This window comes from Pyrus communis, chromosome 1, assembly GCF_963583255.1.
Source record: "Pyrus communis chromosome 1, drPyrComm1.1, whole genome shotgun sequence".
NCBI lineage: Eukaryota > Viridiplantae > Streptophyta > Magnoliopsida > Rosales > Rosaceae > Pyrus > Pyrus communis.
The window spans coordinates 3,662,682-3,682,947 of record NC_084803.1 but is presented as its reverse complement, the minus strand read 5'-3'; the positions used below and the strand labels follow the sequence as shown (position 1 = coordinate 3,682,947).

At 38.6% G+C, this 20,266-nt stretch overlaps 5 protein-coding genes across 7 annotated transcripts; 2 read left to right on the top strand and 3 right to left on the bottom strand.

The window, feature by feature from the left end:
• The first annotated feature begins 296 nt into the window (after positions 1–296).
• On the top strand, positions 297–3,687 carry LOC137743525 (uncharacterized). The gene is made up of 9 exons (XM_068483441.1): positions 297–515; positions 1,089–1,169; positions 1,470–1,519; positions 2,064–2,141; positions 2,558–2,615; positions 2,700–2,749; positions 2,967–3,075; positions 3,151–3,212; positions 3,442–3,687. The coding sequence occupies exons 1-9, from the start codon at positions 432–434 to the stop codon at positions 3,479–3,481; spliced, it is 612 nt and encodes a 203-aa protein (XP_068339542.1). The 5' UTR covers positions 297–431; the 3' UTR covers positions 3,482–3,687.
• Positions 3,688–3,767: 80 nt separating this feature from the next.
• Positions 3,768–5,590, bottom strand: LOC137743534 (uncharacterized protein C6G9.01c-like). Of its 3 annotated transcripts, none has more exons than XM_068483451.1 (3): positions 5,476–5,590; positions 4,417–4,544; positions 3,768–4,309 (listed from the first exon to the last, which is right to left on the bottom strand). In XM_068483451.1, exon 3 carries the CDS (start codon positions 4,284–4,286, stop codon positions 3,840–3,842), a length of 447 nt encoding a protein of 148 aa, XP_068339552.1. In that variant the 5' UTR covers positions 4,287–4,309; positions 4,417–4,544; positions 5,476–5,590; the 3' UTR covers positions 3,768–3,839. The 3 variants fall into 3 exon arrangements, with proteins under 3 accessions (XP_068339552.1, XP_068339559.1, XP_068339566.1); XM_068483458.1 differs by having other exon boundaries at positions 4,417–4,879; positions 5,476–5,553; XM_068483465.1 differs by having other exon boundaries at positions 4,405–5,554.
• Positions 5,591–6,266: 676 nt separating this feature from the next.
• On the top strand, positions 6,267–9,800 carry LOC137737074 (ferrochelatase-2, chloroplastic-like). Its single transcript, XM_068476436.1, has 9 exons — positions 6,267–6,518; positions 7,012–7,315; positions 7,425–7,568; positions 7,655–7,756; positions 7,966–8,069; positions 8,192–8,318; positions 8,502–8,654; positions 8,821–8,921; positions 9,016–9,800. The coding sequence occupies exons 1-9, from the start codon at positions 6,448–6,450 to the stop codon at positions 9,320–9,322; spliced, it is 1,413 nt and encodes a 470-aa protein (XP_068332537.1). The 5' UTR covers positions 6,267–6,447; the 3' UTR covers positions 9,323–9,800.
• Positions 9,801–11,519: 1,719 nt separating this feature from the next.
• LOC137731680 (uncharacterized) lies at positions 11,520–17,442 on the bottom strand. The gene is made up of 6 exons (XM_068470864.1): positions 17,072–17,442; positions 16,539–16,825; positions 16,252–16,341; positions 16,100–16,171; positions 15,779–15,895; positions 11,520–12,857 (listed from the first exon to the last, which is right to left on the bottom strand). Exons 1-6 carry the CDS (start codon positions 17,373–17,375, stop codon positions 11,682–11,684), a joined length of 2,046 nt encoding a protein of 681 aa, XP_068326965.1. The 5' UTR covers positions 17,376–17,442; the 3' UTR covers positions 11,520–11,681.
• Positions 17,443–18,411: 969 nt separating this feature from the next.
• On the bottom strand, positions 18,412–20,171 carry LOC137730025 (NADH dehydrogenase [ubiquinone] iron-sulfur protein 7, mitochondrial-like). Its single transcript, XM_068469098.1, has 2 exons — positions 19,649–20,171; positions 18,412–18,939 (listed from the first exon to the last, which is right to left on the bottom strand). The coding sequence occupies exons 1-2, from the start codon at positions 20,053–20,055 to the stop codon at positions 18,705–18,707; spliced, it is 642 nt and encodes a 213-aa protein (XP_068325199.1). The 5' UTR covers positions 20,056–20,171; the 3' UTR covers positions 18,412–18,704.
• Between the last annotated feature and the right edge of the window lie 95 nt (positions 20,172–20,266).

Here is a 20,266-nt window from a genome sequence, read left to right as displayed (position 1 = left end):
TTTGTAAAAATCCTTAAAATTCATTGAAAAACGTGATTTATAACTCACTATTATTGTGAAAAAAAAAGAAGAAATTTTGTGTTTTAATAAATATGTTGCGTACAAATTAACGAAAATATTACAAGATCTTTAGATGTAATCCTACCGTTTATTAGGTCTCAACACTACTTTTTATTAATTTTTAAATTTTCATTAAATATATAGATCTCGGACCTATATATCCCTCAGAGCTCGCGCGCTTGAGCTTTCCATGCGAATGTCAAAAGAAGGAGCTTTGTGAAAACAGTGGCCATTTTCGGAATTCACCATAAAGGGCGAAAAATGTAATTTCCCTTGAAAATGCAACGGTTCGCTCCTATTTCTGGTTGCGTCTATTTTCTTCCTTCATCTATTTGTCTGGTGAGAAATTCAGCGATCGAAGGGAAAGAGAGATGGCTTGCTTGCACGATCACAGCTGCGAAGATCACGATTGTTCGTCCGGTTGGACTCTCTACGAGCATATCGACCTCCCCAAGGTCCCTAAATTCTCTGCCTTTCTTCTTTTCTCACTCTTAATTTTACAGTTCCTGCGTTTTTTTTTACTGTATGAGTTATCACACTGCTGCTCTATATATGTGATTTTTTGGGTGCTTTTGCAATCTGCTTACTATTTGATGATTTTTTGGGCTCATCTGAAAGTACCCAGAAGGAAATTTGTAGTTGAAAGAACAGTGATTCAGATTCTCAGATTAACCCTTTAAGCTGAAATTCTAAATCTTGCTAGCGTTTTGAGTAAGCATTGTGTTTGTTGTGCATGGAATTTTTGATTTGGTGGAAAACAATGAAATGGGGTTTCGTTGGGTTTTTCGATTTCGGTGTGGGTGATTTTATGAGGATTGAGGAGTAGTTGATGATTTCTGATGTGGGTTTGTTGATTCTTTGGAGTACTTTCACACTTTATTGTTCAGTAAATGAAATTTATGAAATATTTCAACGGAGCTCGGATTTGCTGATTGACATCGTGCCACTTTCAGCTGAATTCTGTTTGGATTCTAATCATTAATATGCACTGGTCCCTCCTTAAGAGAATTTCGAATGGTGGTTTGTAGGTTTCTGCTTTGAATGAGGCGGTTCCAGGAAGTGTCAAGTCGGTTTTCAAAGCTTGGGAGCAACGGCTGAATTCTAGTGGGGTAATGATCCCTTCGTTGTGATTTTATGTTTTATCTTCTTTTTCTGAAGGTGTGTTGCCTCTGAGCAAAACAATAGAGAGTTTTGCGAACGTTATTTGTAGACATCCTTATTAATGCAATAATGCAAATTTCGTAAGTATGTAAATGAATTTCAGAATGACATTTTCATGACAATATGTTAGCTCAAGTTTAAGAGGTTACTGATTGAGATTCAGTTCAGGTTTGCCATATATTTTGGTGGTAATTTATGTCTGAATTTATAGGAATAAGAAGGCTCACTGGTCCTACTTTCTGCTACAGGGACACTTGGAGAGCAATGAGGGTGATCCTGAGTTACTTGTTTACATTCCGTGAGTGTCCCATTTTTGTTGTTTTATATCTTGTCGTTTATAACATGAGTTATTGACTGCGTGAACACAAAATGGATGGGGACAGGTAGATCCAGTGGTTCAGTAGTTCTACCGTTTTCCATCTTTCCGTTCAATTTCAATGGTAACATGTGCCTGATTCTCCATAATCTGGTCTGTATAAGTTTGAGTAAGGGACTTAACCTCAGTAGCATCTTCAGGTTCTTCCAAAACATGACACTTAATATGTGCATCATTTTATAATTATCCTTTTGTCGTGCACTCAAAGCTTCTTTCGTGTTTCTTGAATGGCTTGAAATTCTGTGAAACCCATAGCGTAGGAGATACAAGTCATGATGCTGAGGATTTATTTCTATTTTAACTTTTCATCGCTTGTTTTCTGCTATCTATGATAATATAGCTGTACTTATTTATGAAACATTTGGTTGGCATCTTCAGAGATTTATTAGAAGTTAGAACCTAGTATTCTCTGATGTTGTTGCATACATCTAACTTAATTATATTTTTTCTCATTTATTTTTGATAGATTTACATCAGATGTAAAGATCAAGAGCATATCAGTTGTAGGTGGTGTTGACGGAACAAGTCCTTCCAAGATGAGGGCGTAAGTTTGACCTTTTCTATACTCTACCTAAGGCAAGGCCTTCTTATATTGGTTTAGTTAGAATGGTGTGGCAAGAAGCTCTAGGATTTAAGTAATAATTCGTTTTACTCAAATAAACTCATTGGCAATCTTTTTGTCTTAAATGTACCACCATTTCCTTGCATCGATTTCAAATTTTCTTGTCTCGTCCATTTCAAGTTTTTGCAGTCAATACCTATGATTTGGAATTAACTTGGAATATCCAGGGAGTTTCTGTTCTCTTTTCAGTATATTGTAGTGGTCATGAGTGTATGTAGCCCTGTATGAGTTTTCTGACAAAATAACTATTGAAACAGCTTTGATGGATGTTCAATATTCAATTCATCTCGTTTTTATATTTGTAAATACTAAAATTAGGACTGCATTGCTTAAATTAGGTTCATAAACAAAGAAGGAATTGACTTTTCAGATGCTCAAGGAATGCAAGCTGTTCAGGTATTGCGTTCACATTAGCTTGTTGCAGAGTTAATTGATAAGTTAAACTTTTCAGCTTTGAACATGTGTTCTTGTTGTTGTAAGGAGTGGGATCTGGTCGAAAATTTTCAAGGAACGTTGGAGTACCAGACAAGGTATTTATTCATTGCCTCCCGTACAACAGAAACCATTTGTCGTAATGTTTGGGAACATGATATCTATAAAAATTGGGAGGAAATCTTATTCGTTTTCAATTGAGAGCACTGAAGTCCCTTTGACTTGGTACTGAAATCAAGAGGATATAATTTTTATCTGAGTTTTTATCTCACCATTCAACAACCCTTCTGATATTACTTTTGTCCATACAATTAGATATTCCAAATTTCAAAACGTGGCCAGCATCACATTGCATTTTCCCAATAGTTTTGGTGGTGATACAACTAAGATAGAGTACATTGGCTTTAAAGGCGAAGCTACAAAGGTAATTTTCATTCCATATGAGCATATTTTATTGTGTTGGTTCTGCGAATAATAGATTTTCCTGTCTGACGAACAGTTGAAGAGAGATGTTGTCGCAACAATTGTTTACGAACTCAGGCCAAATCCTTCCGATCATAAGTAAGTCGTCATTATCCCTGTGGAATCGTAATATTGGCCATTTTGAAAGAAATGTCGATTACTCCTTTATTTAGACATAGCGGGCGTCATTAAATCTCGCTTAACGGGCATTGCATTTTCTTTAGCACATCAGTTTACCAGTACAACTCCATCCATAGAACTTAATGTCATGTCAATAGAGCAGATGTATGTGTATGTTTCATATTTTGTCGATTGTTCTTATCCGTAGGACAAAGGCCGAAGGTGGGGGTCTCTCACATGTTGAATGAACGAGTCAAACGCTAACTGCGAACTGCTGTCTTCTTAAGGGTTAAGTACTCTTTGCAGTTTGTATATTGGTACCTTAAAAACAAGGAAGTGCTGAATTGTTGTCACAATCCTTTTATCTGTGGCATCTTTATGGTTGGGAAATGTTGTTTTAATGAGACCCGATGGAGGTTCTGTGGCATTTTTTAGTTGAAAGTTTCAAATTTCATTCTTCTCTGTGTTTTAATTGCTTTCTGGGTTTTCTAATTGTTGAGTAATCTGATTTTTGAAACTATACATTTCTTATTTTCTTTGTAAATTTCTGTTTTTTTTTTTTTTTTTTTTATTTTTTGGTCAATTCCTTAAGACCAGGAAATCTCATCAGTAGCAACAAGAACAATCAAACGGACAAAGCGGAGTGTTTCCAGCATCCGCATTGTTAATTCCCAACTCATCTTCTGTGTAAACCATGAGTCCATCCTGCCTTCTCCCAAATCCGCCATCTCTAATACCTTTATCCTCCTCCTTTGTCTTCGGCTTCTCAGGTTTCTCAATCGCGTTTTCTTTTCGTTTTTCAGCCTTTCCGGTTTCGGTTTTCTTCTTCTTTTTCGCTGCAAATATTTCATCAATCTCAGAAACGGGCTTCTTTGCAGAAGACACAGGGTTTTCAGCCTTTTCAGTTTCGGGTTTCTTCCTCTTTTTGGCTGAGGATGTTTTATCAACCTCAGAAATAGGCTTTTTCGCCGAAGATGGCAGATTTGCCTCTTCTGCAGCAACTGTATCATCATTCACCTCACTGGGAGCTTTTGATTTACTCTTTTTTCCCATTTGTTGGATCCCAACTCCCAAACCTGCATCGAATCCATATCACATTACTGAGAATCGACAAAAACTACAAAGATGAAAGGTAACCAAAGAAACTACGGAGAAGATGTGCACAATTTACTTGATTATTAACCTGAGATGTCACGGTGGTGTTTCCGCCAGACACATGACACAAGCTACTTGATGAGAGGGATAATCCAGCAACACCAAGTTTAAACATGCAGCAAAAGCCTTCCGATCTTCACCGGTCAAATATGCAACCTGCAACAATTAACAAGAGCTTCATCAGGCCGCTGAAACAACATTTGTATAGCATCAAATCCCGTCACTGAAACTACGGACATTGTTTCCGTATGTTGTATCCAAATTCAAAAACCAGTTGCAGAAACTTAAACGAGTGTCATCATCTTTGTATGTAGCCAAAAATTGTAGCATGAAACCACAGAAAAGATTTCAAGCTATCTTCTATTGGCAAATTCATATCGGCTCCAAGCGGCAGTCAAGGCACCATCAAACTGGTTCTTGCTGTTGACTCGTATAGATAGAGCCTCCCTCGACACTTACAGGGCTTCCTAATCCGATTCGATCATCAAAACCTAACAATTAAACCAATTACGGATCTTTCATTCAGCCACATTGCATCAATGCAACACTAAAACCTACAATCTTCAGATTCTTCTCCATTTAATCACTAAAAAGAGTAAAAATTTGGATTTAAAACACAAAACCCAACAAATTATTCATAAAATTTGGAAGATTTAGCTGCTTTAAATTTGAAGGAAAGCGTGGAAAAATAACATCTTTCCTCCAATCGTGATAGTAGCTATTTCTCGGCACCATGCAAAAGGTTGCTTGTTATTGGATTTAGCAACAAACACCCGTGTCTGACTGGAGTGCCCAAATTTTATTATTTTTCATAAATCCAACCAAAACACAAAAAAATAAAAACAAACAAAAAGGAGAGATTTCGAAAAATGTATAGCGGATATTGTGTCATGAAATAAATTGGAATTTTGAGTTTCAAGGATCTTCACCCACTACTGAGTTTTAGTTTTGGCTCCAAGCGGCAGTCGGGTCGCCACCAATCGGGCGCCTGCTGTTGACTCGAATATGGAGCCCCGATTACATCGTAATCCACAAACAAAACCCAAAACCTAAAACGATATAAACATAAAAAATGAAATTTAATTACCCAGTAAGCCAGTAAGAGCAAATTGCAGAAAGTTGGAGGTTCCGACGGAACTCTGGATTGGAAGTAGGCAGAGACTAGAGTAGAAGGCGCCGGAGAGACGGGAGAGTGAGCTAACCTGTAATTTATAGCTGCTGAGGCCGCCTAACCCTAACTGTACGAGGCATTACAAAGCCCACTTCAAAAGCCCACGATATTTTTGTTATTTTTTTGGGCTGAGCCCACTGCATTTGGTTCACCATCCAAATCAGGTCTATTCGAAAATGCTCAAACGCTTTTAAAAAAAGTAATTAAGCGCTGGTTTCGGTCTTTAAGACTAATTATCAAATGACTTGACCACTCTCAACCTAATCTACATCTACTTCTCAAAGAGTCTCAGTATTAGTTTAAATAATCTCGCCCAGATCCCTTTCATCAAATTCTACCAATCAACAAATTCGGGTCTTTGAAATTTGATCCAACTGCTAAAAACAGGAGGCCCTTTTAAAAATTATAATAATTTTAGTCGTTAGATCAAATTTTAAAGATCCGAATTAGTTGATTGGTAGGATTTGGTGGAAAATATACGGAAAGGATCACTTTCCAATAATCTCAATGGCAAAGCATGTCTTTTTCACAAACCACCCTCAATCCATCCTCAGGCCCAACCGTTACGGCACGTGATATCCCGTGACCGCGGACTCGCCCTCGACCAAAAATGGTAAACAATGGCAACCGCCTTTTCGTTGGACTTGTCCGCGTGGACGTTTGACTTTGGAACACGTATTTCTCAACGAAAATCAGAAATCTCAGAGGAGAGAGAGAGGAAGGAGAGAGAGAGAGAGAGAGGGGTTAGGCAGTGGAGCTCAAATCTTCTACACCCAAAAGTTAGGAGAGTCGAGAGACTTCGTTAAAAGCAAGTTCTGAAGACGTTCATTTTACGCTTCCAACGATTCGACGAAAGTTTTGGGATTTTTTTTGCCTCCGCCGACCGCCATGGACGCCGCCGCATGCTCTCGTGTTCTTCCTCATATCAACCTCTCCCATTCGGATCATAGATTATCCACGTAAGCCCTCGAAATCATAATTGTTTCTCTGTTTTTTTGTTTTCCAAGTAAAGTTGGCTTTTTATTTAATTAGATTTGTGTTTATAATTAATCGCGCGAGAAGATCCTAGTTATTTCTTGGGAGAGAGCTTTGGATTGTATGTCAATCTTGTTTCCTGGAAAATTGCATTGAAAATAAGCATTTTCCGGGCAACCAAACAGAAAGTTTGCATTTTCTTTCGACAACCAAACAGGAGCGTTGAATTATGGCAATCGAATTATGCTTGGGTTTTGGTTTATTGGTTTCGCTAAGCTGAGTTTTTGACTAAATGTGTAAATTTGTACTTTCCCAGCAACCAAACAAAAAAGTTTGCATTTTTACGACAACCAAACAGAAAGTTTTCATTTTAACGACAACCAAACAGGAGCATTGAATTATGGCAATCGAATTAGAGTTTTGGTTTATTGGTTTCAGATTTTCATTTAAGCTAGCTAAACTGAGATTGTAATTTAGTGGTAGGTCGGGACCTGCCTTTTTCCGTTCATCCAAGCGATTGCTAGTTCCGAAACAGCTCACAGTTTCTTGCTCTGCACCGATTGATAAAGGAAATGACATGTTTGGAGTATCACATTGTTCTAAGAAAAACCCTGTGGGGGAAGTATTATGCCCTGCGGGTGTGTGCACTTATGGTGGGACTGCTGTAGAGTCTCATTCCCATGCTGCAGAAGAGAAGGTTGGAGTGCTGCTTCTGAATCTTGGAGGACCCGAGACGCTTAATGATGTTCAGCCGTTTTTGTTCAATCTTTTTGCTGACCCGGTATGTTCATCTGCTTTGTTGCCTTGCCTTATTGGTGTCAGCATTAGTTGTTATTAGTTGTTAGCTTAATACACTCATTACTAACATGTTCCCATGTTGTGTGAAACAGGATATCATTCGTCTCCCAAGGTTGTTTCGGTTTCTCCAGCAACCATTGGCGAAATTAATTTCTGTACTTCGAGCTCCAAAAAGCAAAGAAGGTTATGCTGCTATAGGAGGTGGTTCACCATTGCGTAAAATTACAAATGACCAGGTAGAGCAATATGCATAGGATGCCTGTTGAAATGTTTCCTTTAGTTTTTATTTGTATAATTAGGTGGCTTTTGTTACTTGTTACAGGCAAATGAACTCAGAAAGACTCTGGAATCAAAGGACTTGCCTGTTAATGTCTATGTGGGAATGCGTTATTGGTACCCATTTACTGAGGAAGCAGTTCAGCAAGTGAGTCTTAAATTTCAGTAACCTAGTATTATTTTTATATATCCGTTGGTTCTAGGCAATGTAAATGACATGGGAAAATAGAATTGTAACCTAAAGTCTCCCAACGATTATATTGGTTAGATTCATTGAATTTGTAGTTAGTCATCATGGGGCATCTTGTAATTGAATGGATCAAATGACTGAACTTTTTTCCACATTATCTGTGACAGATTAAGAAGGACAGAATAACCAGGCTTGTTGTCCTGCCTCTATATCCTCAGTTCTCTATCTCTACAACTGGATCAAGCGTTCGTGTGCTCCAGGATATTTTCAGGTGACCATTTGCTGTCACTGTCAGTTTATGGAACTAAGTAAATGTTTGTTTACGATGGTCAATTTTCTGTAAATGTTTGTTTACGATGGTCAATTTTCTGAATGTGAGCGCCCATCTCGCAGGAAAGACGCCTACCTATCAAGGATGCCTGTTTCTATTATAAACTCATGGTATCAACGTGAAGGCTATATTAAGTCAATGGCCGACTTGATTTCCAAAGAACTAGAAAGTTTTTCTGAGCCTGCAGAGGTGCGCTTGATGTTTCTATTGAACATATGCTTTAAATTCGTCAGAAATGGCTCTTTTGATGCAATTAAGTTTCATTCTCTCATTGGTTTATAGATGTTGCTATTGAACGTATGCTTTCATTGTATGGTTATTCCCTGAACTTCATAGCTCCGGTAAACATTGCTAATTTTGTATGAAATTCAGGTCATGATATTCTTCAGTGCCCACGGAGTGCCGCTCAGTTATGTGGAGGATGCTGGAGATCCTTACAAAGATCAAATGGAAGAGTGCATCTTCTTAATAATGAAAGAGCTGAAATCTCGAGGAATCAACAATGAACATACTCTTGCTTACCAGGTGGGTTATGAAATTCTATTTTCTGACTCGTACACTCCATTTCACTTTTCTATCTTTCTTGGTTCTCAGAACAAGCATTGGTTGTTGTCCACCATGTATGTCGCCAAATTTCTTGATGTTGTTTTCTGATTTTCTTTTCCTTATTTTGGAGTTGGGTGGTGATCAGAGCCGAGTTGGTCCTGTGCAATGGCTAAAGCCCTACACTGATGAAGTTCTTGTTGAGCTTGGCCAGAAAGGCGTGAAAAGTCTCCTAGCTGTTCCAGTCAGGTATTTAACTTCGTTTCTGGCCCCGGGCATTATTTAGTTTTTTTTTTCTCTCAAAAGTAAAGTAAGTTAATTTGGCATCTATTTTCTTATCCAGCTTTGTTAGCGAGCACATAGAGACTCTTGAAGAAATTGATATGGAGTACAGGGAATTGGCCCTCGAATCTGGCATTGAGAATTGGGGTCGAGTCCCTGCCCTTGGTTGCACTCCTTCGTTTATAACAGACCTCGCAGATGCCGTGATAGAAGCCGTACCACTTGCAACAGCCATGTCAACCCCACAAACTACCTCAGAAGTAGCCGATCACGACCCTGTGAGATACGCTATCAAGATGTTCTTTGGTTCCTTTTTGGCTTTCATTTTGTTCTTTTCTCCAATGATAATGGCATTCAGGAACACCTGATCTAAGGAAGATATTAAGCAGTCACTTACTTAGAATAAGAGTCGAAACACTACGAAGAATCCCTCATCCGCTTTTTGCAGTTTTCATTTTGTCATCAGTTGACCCTCATACTCCATATGGAACAAGCTTTTTGCAGTTTTCAATTTCTTCATAAATGTAAATTTTTTTTTTTTTTTTTTTTCAATTTCTTATATAGTTTGGTGCTTTGATTCAAGAAGCATATCTTAGATTCTACTTTGTACGTTTTGGATGTTATGATTTGTACCTAAAGCTGGTTTTAAAATTACTTATCGAGTATAAACATCTACTTCTGGTGTCATTCTGCCATCTCCGGTCGGACTCGCAGTTTCCTTTCGATTTCTCCCTTGTAGCCGGCACCCCAACTCGCCAGTCCGGCATCCTAAATACATGTTTCTAGTTTAGATGTAAAATAAATAGATTGAACGGTGATTTATGTACGAATTTGTAAAATCAAATGAAAATCGTGAGTGTTAATCCACGTTTTTTTGTAAAAAAGTGCAAAATTTTTATTTTCTCGAAATATTTTCCGTGAGCATTAAGGAAGTCTAAATAATTGCATTCATAAGTAGATTTACGATTTATGAAGCAACAAGTATATATTTAGTAGAATATTTAAGCCAAAAAGTAAAAAAATAAGTGAAAAGTATAGAGATGTTATAATTTTAAACAAAAAATGACAAAATTTTGTTTTGTTAAATAGTCTTTCACCCTCTCTTTTTTAACCAAGAGGGTTCTATTAATATGTAATTTAGATTTAGATAAAATAAAAATTAACAAAAAACAAAAAAGGTTCAAACATCTTTAAGTTTAGGTTTTAAACCGATGATTATAAGTGTTTAAATACGAATTATAATAGATTTTGCACATAAAAATATATTTTAAAGAACATGAATATGATTGTTTGTTGTGGTGGTAAAAAAAATTAACAAAAATGTACAAAAATGATTTAAATTCTTGGGGGTGCCAGAAAGTATAGAGATGTTGAAATCACTTGCAGGCGAGACTTAAACAAAAAATGGCAAAATTTTGTTTTGTTAAATAGTCTTTCACCCTCTTTTGGTTAACAAAGAGGGTTCTATTAATATGTAGTTTGGATTTATATAAAAGAAAAATTAACCCAAAAAAAAAAAAAGTTCAAAGTTAAATTTAGATTTGAAATCATTGATTACAAGTGTTTAAATACGAATTATAATAGATTTTGCATGGAAAAATATATGTTGAAGAACATAAATATGATAGTTTGTTGTGATGGTAAGAGAAATAAAAGAAAAATGTCCAAAAATGATTAACTTTTGAATATGATAGTTAGTTGTGGGGTGAAAAAAAAAAGGTACAAAAATGGTTAAAATTCTGACTTCAGACATAGTTCACACTTTATCTTGACTCATCTCAAACTATCTCGCCTACTGCATGCTCTCATTCGTTCCGTCTTGATCCTTCGAGAATGGTTCGACCAATAATATGCTTGTTGTGACCCGTTCTCAAAAGATCAAGATATGGATTATAAGAAAATTTTCACCAAAAATACATTTTGTGGAATATGAAGATGATAGTTTAGTGTTATGGCAAGACAAATAGAAAAGTTTAGCAAAAAAATATAAGATAAATAAAATTGATGGTTTAGGCGCATGAAGATGCAGCAGAAGCAGTGGAGGCCTATGAAGTTTAGGGCTTAGGAGCGTGTGAATAGTAGCACATGAACAGTAACAAGTGAGTAGAAGAAAAATGTAGTTTAGATACATATACATACATACATACATATATATATATATATATAAGGTTTAAATATCTTTAAATGTAGGTTTTAAATCGTTGATTATAAGTTTTTAAATACGAATTATAATAACTTTGCACGGAAAAATATATTTTGAAAAAGATGAATATGATAGTTTGTTGTAGTAGTAAGAGAAATAAAAGAAAAATTAACAAAAATGTACAAAAACTAAATTGCAAGTGAGATGATTTAAGATTATGCATCCACCCGAAGTCCGCATTCAAATCCCCCCACCGTAGTTTGGCGTGTTTAGTGTAAATTATGATATGGTTGGTCAGAAAAAACAAGTGTAGTTAAAACTCCCTTGGATAAAAAACATCAATAAACGAATAAGAGACTTTAACAGAAAGAAAGATGTGCATTATAGAACAGAAAACAAGAAAATCTGCAGAGAAAACAAGATCAAACAAATTCTTGCAATTACCAAATCTTCACAAACCCGCAATACCGAAAACATAAGTAACATGTTCAACAAATACTAACCTAACTAGCCTTACTACTACAGAAAATAAAATGAAACATCACCAAGTACCCAAAACGTTAACACCCGTCCGCCATAACACTTCAACTCTGAGGGGAAGTTTTGGCAACTCCGCCGCTTGGGGGAGCAGTCTGTGAAGCAGGTGGTGGAGCATCATAGGTCCCGCGGGTGTTCCCATTTGCGCTGGCATCAGCAGAGTAGGGAGGAGGTTGTGCATATCCAGCACCATACGATGCGTTATAGGGTGGTGGCGCCTGCCCATAACCTGGCTGGCCAGCTGGTGGTGCACCATAGGACGGGGCCCCGTACCCGGTTTGTGGTGCTGCAGCACCATAGCCAGATGTTGGGGGACGGGTAGCAGGATCTGGCTGAGCATATGCAGAAGCTGGAGGCTGAGAATGCGGGTATCCTGGCTGCACAGGTGCTGGCTGACCATAGCCTCCTGGAGTGCTGGGTGACTGAGCGGTTTGCCCATAAACTGCAGGATTTGCAGGAGGCTTTTGTGCTGGAGGTGCTCCATATCCAGCTCCATATGCAGGCTGAGCCGGTGGTTGGCTTCCATAACCAGTTTGAGAAGTTGGGGGTGCTCCATAACCTGGCTGAGTAGACCCTTGGGGTGGGTAACCAGCAGGGTTAGGGCTAGGCTGTTGACCGACATTGTATCCTTGCTGGGCAGGAGGTGCTTGAGCTGAATCACCCTGAGTTCCGTAAGAGGGAGTATGCCCATCTTGAGGTGGGTTACTCACATTACCATAGCCCGCTGCAGAATAACCCTGCTGTTGATCATATGCTGGTGGCTGACCGTACCCAGATTGAGGTGGTGCATGATATCCACCATAGCCATCTTGAGCATAGCCTTGTCCTTGTTGATTATAGCCTGAAACTGGCGGCGGGCCATAATTGTAACCAGCACTGTCAGCAGGAGCAGCGGGACCACCAGGATTTTGCTGTTGATGTGAAGGTTGTTGCTGACCATAGTAATCATAACCACCACCTTGGGAAGTCTGCTGAGTTGGTGCAGCAGCTGACTGGTCCCAACTGGATGGATATCCACCAGATGTTGGTTGAGGAGGATAGCCAGGGTAAGAAGGCTGGGATGCATTATACTGCTGTGGAGGGCCAGAATACGATCCAGACTGCCCGTAGCCATAACTAGGTGGTTGCATTGGGGGGCCAGAAGGAGCCCATCCTGAGGGAGGCCGTGCTTGATAACCTTGCTGAGAGTATCCTCCAGACATTGCTGGATTTCTAACACGGTTCTGCAATAAAATTATTCTCACAAATGACCATGGCGTACTTTCCATGATGCTGGGACATATGGAGGGATAAAAAAACACATGATGTACAAAAGCAAACATTGGAAACATGTATAAAAGAAAATTTCTATGATTCAACGAAACACGTAACAAATAGGAAAAACAAATACATTCATATAAATGATTAATGGATTTCATTATTATATTGGGAAGAGGTGTAATCACCCACATACCGTACCCGTGGTTGTATAAATTGAGTTACTCCAGCAGAAGCCCACACCCTACCTATTTGAAGTGAATGGGTACGACAAATAACAACACACTATATAGAAGCTTTTATATAAAAACAAACTTACATATAGCCCTAATTGAGACGATAGTCATAAAAACACGCGCAAAATGCAGAGTAGACTACAGTACCAAATATCAACATACGCATAGGTATTAATTAGACATCTTAGAAAGAATTCCAGACCAGAAGACATTGTCCATGCACTAATACTTCCCAAATAGGCTACCACATGTGGGATGATCAGTAATTCCAAACAAAAGCTATCTAAGCTTATGTAAAAAACGTAAGTCATCAGCATAGAAAACCTGTTATGTCAACCAGGGACATTAGTCATAGATCATATTAGATGCTAGCATAAAAAATACCCTTTGTACTTTCCACAAGTGTGAAGCCAAACCATTATTGGCAGAATAATATCCCAAATAAACAGCAAGAATCTCTCCAGGATTTAATAACAGAACAGAAATATAGCACTAAAAGGGACAAGAGGTTCTGAACAATTAGGATCAAGGACCCACAATATGTGTAATCAATAAAAATTAAGGCAATACTCCTTTTAAAAAATAAGTCATCACATAGGATAGAAGATTAATGTATATAAACTGGTAAAAGAATGGAGAAATGAACAGAAAGCAGGTGAGGCTGACCGATCATAATATTCAAGTTCCACAAAAATAAACTGGACATGAATAAAATGGCACTCAGATTCTCACAACTAACCAAAAACTGTCCAATATCTAACAAAAAAATCGAAGAAATTCTCACAACTATAATGCTACAAAACATTTTTAAAAGCCCCAGAATAAACAGTATAAAAACTTGAAAAATAAAACCAAGAAAATCTAATATTGACAGAGGCTTCAACACAGGCAAAGAACTACATAATTATGACAAAGTCAAAAGCGCTCGATAGAAAAGAACTTTGATTGGAAGTTCATATTCCAACATTAAAACTAATTAATGTACTTAGAATAAAATGGCTTAAATTTTCTGGGAGTTATACTATTAACCTTCAGTCCTATCAGAGCTTCACTCCGCAATATCATTACTAAATACCAGAAAACGGGATTTAGAACCATACCAGAGTGATGCTGAGGGAACACCAACACAAAGGATTCCATGTTGGTGTCACCAATGGTCCAACACAAACTAACCCTACAATAGCTCCCAATAAGAATCAGTTAAATGATACAAGAGAAATAAGCACACTGATGGTAGATCAAGCTGTTATCCCAATAATTTATCACTTAATGAACCAATAAGTGTAATGTTAAACATTATGAGAGTTAAGGAAGCTTTAATGTAACTTAATAACCTAAACATGTATATGAACTCCCATAGACTAAATTCCCAATAAGCGCGTATGGCAAGGACAGCCCAATGTGTCGTAATAATCACTCCTCCAAATATCTGTTCAATCTTAAGGTCAGATTAGCCACTATCTGCATCAATCATATGGGAAGAAGAAACTTATTGCAGATAACTATCCATTTAAGATAACAATTCAGATGACCCAGCAGGTTCTATATATACAGTTTTTAATGCTAAATCTATATGACATCCAAATGGATTTTGAGAGGTGAAATTGTGCCATCCAGTTTCTTAAGTTGAAACTAGATCCCAGCAAATGCTAAAACACAAAGAATAAATAATTGCATCAACAGGCTCCCTCCAGTGTTCACTTCACATGTTAGACTCAATCTCAGCCAGCTACACTGTGCATGGCAAAAAGATCAGCACAAAACAAAATTTCTGGATTAATAAGATCTAAAGCAGAAAAAGGCAATTGCGGAACTTACAAACTTATCCAATCCTCATAAAATCATAATATTTGGGTCATAAACATGTTCAAAATACCAAAGGGAGTAACCAGTACAACATTAGGGATATTGTGGCCCACCATTAGCCAAAAATATAAAGTCAGCAATAGTTCGACTGGAATTACTATCCACAACTTACATGACACAGTGGAAAAATTGCACACCCAGATAGACTACAAAATACATATCTAGAACAATTGTACAGTGTAAATGCAAATAACCAGCATAAAACTCAAATCCATAAAATAAAGAGAATGAAGAAGGAAGAGAAACCCAATTTAGAGACAGAGATGTAGTATTACGCACAACATAAAATGCAAACTGAAAATAAAAAAGAGTAACTCATTGTCAAGGAAAATGTTTTAACAATATCAAGAGATAAAAGTCTCCAAAGGCTAATCAGAAAATGATACAGATTAATTGAGCACTAAAAATAAAACTAACACAAAGCCCTGCAAGAAAGAAAATTAATACCAGAGTAAAATACAAAAAATGTAAGCCTAGTAACCAGGTCGATTGACCTAATTTGAGTACAAAATATGACCACTAGGAATATTCAAAATACGTAACAGCCATGCAACAGGGAGCCTCAACATATCAACAAAAACACCAAAATCTGGTAGGAGCACGTAGAGGTGTGGCAATTAAATGCATCGACAGAAAATGGAAGTTCAAATAGCCATGCAAAACTATACATCCTAGAGAATCACATCTACTGTAGCTTACTCCTCCTGAAGTTAACAATCTCTGATTACAAATACATGAGAAAGGCGTACAAGCCAAATTTTTAGGCAAACACCAATTAAACATACCTCACTAATAACTTCAGCTACCAACTGTTTTGCAGCTTCAATTTGTTCAGTAGTCCCGTCAATCTGTAGAGTCCTTTCTGTTGATGTGTCACCAGGTGGCAGATGCAAGGGAATAACCTAAAACAAATATAATGTCAGCTCACAAAACCATTTCCTATATTTGATTCCACCCAAACACATTATTGAAAACGATATACTAGAAAAGTTGTGGGTACAACATACTGTGAAGAAAAATGATAGAAGAATACATCAAGTTCCAAAAGAAGACAGAGACAAAAACCGTAGAAAAGACCAGTATTCTGCCCAAGATTGAAAACAAACCTGGATACGAGCTCCAGTCCTAGCTTGCATACTTTTTATTGTTTCACCTCCTTTACCAATTACAAGCCCAACCTGAGATTACAGTCACGAATCCTCAATAACCAAATAACTAGAACATTTTGATAAATGTGGAAAAATTATATAGCCAGTACCTTGTTGTTAGGAATTTTTGTAACATATTGTTCACCGCCAGCTTGCACTGTTAACCTTCTAGAAGCTATGGCAGGACCTCCTGATTCAGCCTGGGATAAACATAAAAGCTTATACATGTAAGCCATATTTCCAAGTTCATATGTACAAATTTGATAAAACTCAACTATCTAAATATGGAAACAAAGGATCACAATGTGGCGGATTTAGAACTTATGTGTAAACTTTTGATATATCACAAGCAGGTAATTGATAAAACTAATCTAAAAATTAAATGCACAAGCCGAACCTCAGCAAGAACTTCATTGATCAAGTGCTCAGCCTTTGCGATCTGCTCCGGAGTACCCATGAGCTCCACCATCCTAGTCGGAAAATTGAGGTCCGCATCAGAATCTCGGGTAACTTGAATCTTGGCTCCCGACTGAGTCTGTAGATACTTGATAGTCTCCCCACCTTTACCAATAATGACACCAACCCTGCCATTGGGAACCTCAATCTTTTTGCTCGATCCCTGGAAACCACCGTAAGATACCGGGATTGAAGAAGGAGCTGGGTTTGAGAAGTGAGGCTTCAAATCTGTATCGTTTTCACAAAATCACAATTACAATTGCTGCATTCAGATTCACATTCACATCATAAACATGTATAATCAAACACAAATAGCAACGTGAATCGCCCTAGAACAACTAAACCCAATTGAATTCTTGGATGTCAAGCATATTAAAAAACTAGCTGAAACCCAAACAATAGAATAAACAAGGATAAAAATTTAAAGTACAAAAATTAAAGGAAAATGGAAAATTCTAAAGAGGGAAGGTGAACCTGGCGGACCAGAGCTAAAGCCCTTGTCAATAGAATCGGAGCCACCATTGTCAACCCTAGAGCGCTTAGCATCCCCGCCGTTCAACAACCGGGCCGCGATCTCCTGCGCCTTCTGTTTGGCCAGCTGGAAATCTTCCATGGGCGGAGGAACGCTGCTGTACGACGTCGGCGCAGAGTCGGGGGACGATGACTTGATGGGGGCCGAGAAGCCGGTGACTCTGCGGGTGGACGGCGGCGTTTGCTCCTCGTACTTCCGCTTGTTCCCTGAATCTGGACCGGATGAGTATTGGGCTTCGTCGGCCATTGTCGTAGCTGTAGAGGAAGAAACCCTAGAAGATAGAGAGAGATGGGGGAGAGAGGAGAGTGAGGTGGAAAAACACCAGTGGGATATTTATACGGACGGAGACTTTTTTAGCGTTTGCGTATGGGAATAAAGGTCTATAAACTTTTCCAGACGGAATGCGGGTCTTAAGTAAAACTGTAAAAAGTAAAAAGAATTGTGAGATTTATAATTTTTATTTTATTTCTTCCACACTTTGTTAATTTTTGTGATTTAATTCTTTTTAATTTATATCGATTTGAAATTCAAAATTTAAGAACCGTATGTATAAAGTAAAATAGAAGTGTGCGCCAACTTATTTTTTGTTCAATTAGTTTTTATTTATTTTATTTTTTTATGAGGTAACTACAAGTGAAATGTAAAAAAAAAAAAAATTACAAGAGAATAATATTTGTATATGGTACATAACGAATTATGGACCGTTACTTACAATTATGGCTATTTTTGTGTGGCGGGAACATCATATAAGATTTACGTTTAATTGATACGATCACCGCATAAGTGAAGAAGAAACAATATAAATGCTTTCAACGCAATCATTTTTTGAAATTGTGTGTTGGGGTTGTTTCACCAGTTTTGGCCACTCTATTACCACAGATTAGAGACAGCCTTGACCGAAAACTTATGTGATAATCCTTAGTCTCATGTTTGTTGACTGGGATTGGACAAGATTAGGAAGTTGGGAGTTGGTAGTTCAAATCTCATGTGTCGGAAGGTCCCAGATTTGGGTCCCAAGCTTCCGAAGGTCCCGATCCTCGTCCCCGGCGTTGGGTTTGGGAGATGGGGTTCATGTCCTGCACATCGAAGTCCTCGGGCGCCTAGTTCACCAGGTTGGGTCTTCAACACCTAAGCTCAGAGTCGAGTCTTAGAACCCTCGGACCCAGTCTCAGGCAACAACATTTCCAACAATAATATGACTACTTGAAACTGAAATCATGAACTCAAGGGTTTACAGAAAAAACATGGATACATTAATTAATCCCGGGTTAAACAAAAACTATGAGCAGCTTCCAACAATCAATCAAACAAGTAGATAAACATGGGAGATTAGTTCAAGCACCCAGTTTGAAACAGAGAAAAGTTATACAGAATCTTTGGCGACTGTTATAGCTCCAAAACGACGGAAATATGCAGCAAGCACAACACAGGATACCCTGGGACCTAAAATTTATAACTTGTAAATGCAAAATCTCTCCCTTTTCATGGTGCTTAGCCAGGGCAAACCACCCCGGATAGACTTATTATTGGATTAGATATAGCGAAAGCAGGCCCCCAAACACAAGATGAAAGTCCTCACTTGGTCCACCAAAGGAGGAAATCCTTGCGCCGGTTGATCTTCTTCTGTAGCTGGAGAAGGCCGTAAAGTAGGGCCTCAGCAGTGGGAGGGCAGCCTGGAACATAGATATCAACGGGGACGATCCTGTCACAACCCCTAACAACGGAATAGGAGTAATGATAGTAACCACCCCCATTTGCACAGCTTCCCATGGAGATGACCCATCTCGGCTCAGGCATTTGGTCATAGACCCTGCAACAAAATTTCAGCACAAAGATCACAACAACTCATACCCATTTGTTTACTTGTGCAAACATTACAACAACGCGTAAATTGAAAGGTTGGTAAGGAGCTTTTAACTCCCAAAATCAAAGGCAATTATGCACTTCCCAGAAGAAATTCCTAAGAAATCCAATCCATCCAAAGTCACACAACACAAAGCAGTTTTTTTCTTCAATACAAGCAAATATTGTGGAGGACAAATCCCATCCATCCAACGACAGACAATCCTCTTTAACTATTTCAGCTACAACCCCCTTGCAAAACTAGTTTTTGTTACCAAGAGCTAATACATTGTTTATATTCGAGCCATAATCTAGTCTAATCTAACTACGGGAAGCATACCGCTCTAACCAACTTGGCTAATCAGCATAACCAGCAAGCACTTTCATTGGTAAAATTCATGCAAATGCAAATAAAAAAAAAAAAAAAAAAAAATCTAAGTTGGTTCTTAAAATTCTCCTAATAACAAACTGGAGGAGAAGGGTGGATATGTTATTCCCATTTTATCGGAGATTTCCTTAAAATTGAGCTAAATCAAAGCTCCAATTATTCCAAGTTGAGATTATATTAGGTATATACAAATCTAATTATCGCCAAAACATTTTCTAAGCTCAAAAATCCAGAAACCCTAAAACTGCGATTCGGAAAAATGAGAGGGAAGGAAGGGCTTGTTGCTTACTTGCGGAGAGCAGGGGCCATCTTGTTGGTGAGAGTGCCGGCGACGATCATGCAATCGGACTGGCGAGGGCTGGGCCGGAAGATGATGCCGAATCGGTCCAAATCGTAGCGGGCGGCTCCGGTGTGCATCATCTCGACGGCGCAGCAGGCGAGGCCGAAGGTCATGGGCCAGATGGAGCCGCGGCGGGCCCAGTTCATGAGATCGTCGACCTTCGAGATCACGAACTCGGCGGCCTTGGAGAGGCCCGGCGGGGGCGGGGAGGTGGAAGGGAGAGGAGGGCGGGCATAGGTGGCCGGAGTGGAGCCGGAGGGGGCGGAGGACGAGAGGGAGGGGACGGTGGTGTGGAGAGAGAGGGCCCGCTGGGCCGAGAGCTGGAGAGGGATGCGGGCTCGGGTCAGCAGAGCCATGACCGTGGAGCTTCGGAGAGAGAGAGAGAAGAGTTATGGAGGAAAGCTGAAATTTTAGCCAGAAGCTGTTTTCTCCATGTGTTTTTTGCATCCGGCGTAAATCACAATTTCCAATTTTCGTAGGATTAGGTTGCTAATTGGGATTTACCCATTTTTGGACTTGTACAATGCGCTTTTTCCTCAATGTTGTGCAATTACTAGATTTAGAGGG

Coding starts and splice junctions, on each gene's coding strand:
- LOC137743525 (XM_068483441.1), top strand. CDS start 432: ATGGCTTGCTTGCACGATCACAGCTGCGAAGATCACGATTGTTCGTCC. Junction 2,142..2,557: donor AGTCCTTCCAAGATGAGGGC/GTAAGTTTGACC, acceptor TGCTTAAATTAG/GTTCATAAACAAAGAAGGAA. Junction 3,076..3,150: donor TTAAAGGCGAAGCTACAAAG/GTAATTTTCATT, acceptor TCTGACGAACAG/TTGAAGAGAGATGTTGTCGC.
- LOC137743534 (XM_068483451.1), bottom strand. CDS start 4,286: ATGGGAAAAAAGAGTAAATCAAAAGCTCCCAGTGAGGTGAATGATGAT.
- LOC137737074 (XM_068476436.1), top strand. CDS start 6,448: ATGGACGCCGCCGCATGCTCTCGTGTTCTTCCTCATATCAACCTCTCC. Junction 7,316..7,424: donor TCAATCTTTTTGCTGACCCG/GTATGTTCATCT, acceptor TGTGTGAAACAG/GATATCATTCGTCTCCCAAG. Junction 7,757..7,965: donor CTGAGGAAGCAGTTCAGCAA/GTGAGTCTTAAA, acceptor TATCTGTGACAG/ATTAAGAAGGACAGAATAAC.
- LOC137731680 (XM_068470864.1), bottom strand. CDS start 17,375: ATGGCCGACGAAGCCCAATACTCATCCGGTCCAGATTCAGGGAACAAG. Junction 15,896..16,099: donor GGACTGGAGCTCGTATCCAG/GTTTGTTTTCAA, acceptor TATTTGTTTTAG/GTTATTCCCTTGCATCTGCC. Junction 12,858..15,778: donor TAGCTGAAGTTATTAGTGAG/GTATGTTTAATT, acceptor ATTTTATTGCAG/AACCGTGTTAGAAATCCAGC.
- LOC137730025 (XM_068469098.1), bottom strand. CDS start 20,055: ATGGCTCTGCTGACCCGAGCCCGCATCCCTCTCCAGCTCTCGGCCCAG. Junction 18,940..19,648: donor ATGGCCCCTGCTCTCCGCAA/GTAAGCAACAAG, acceptor ATTTTGTTGCAG/GGTCTATGACCAAATGCCTG.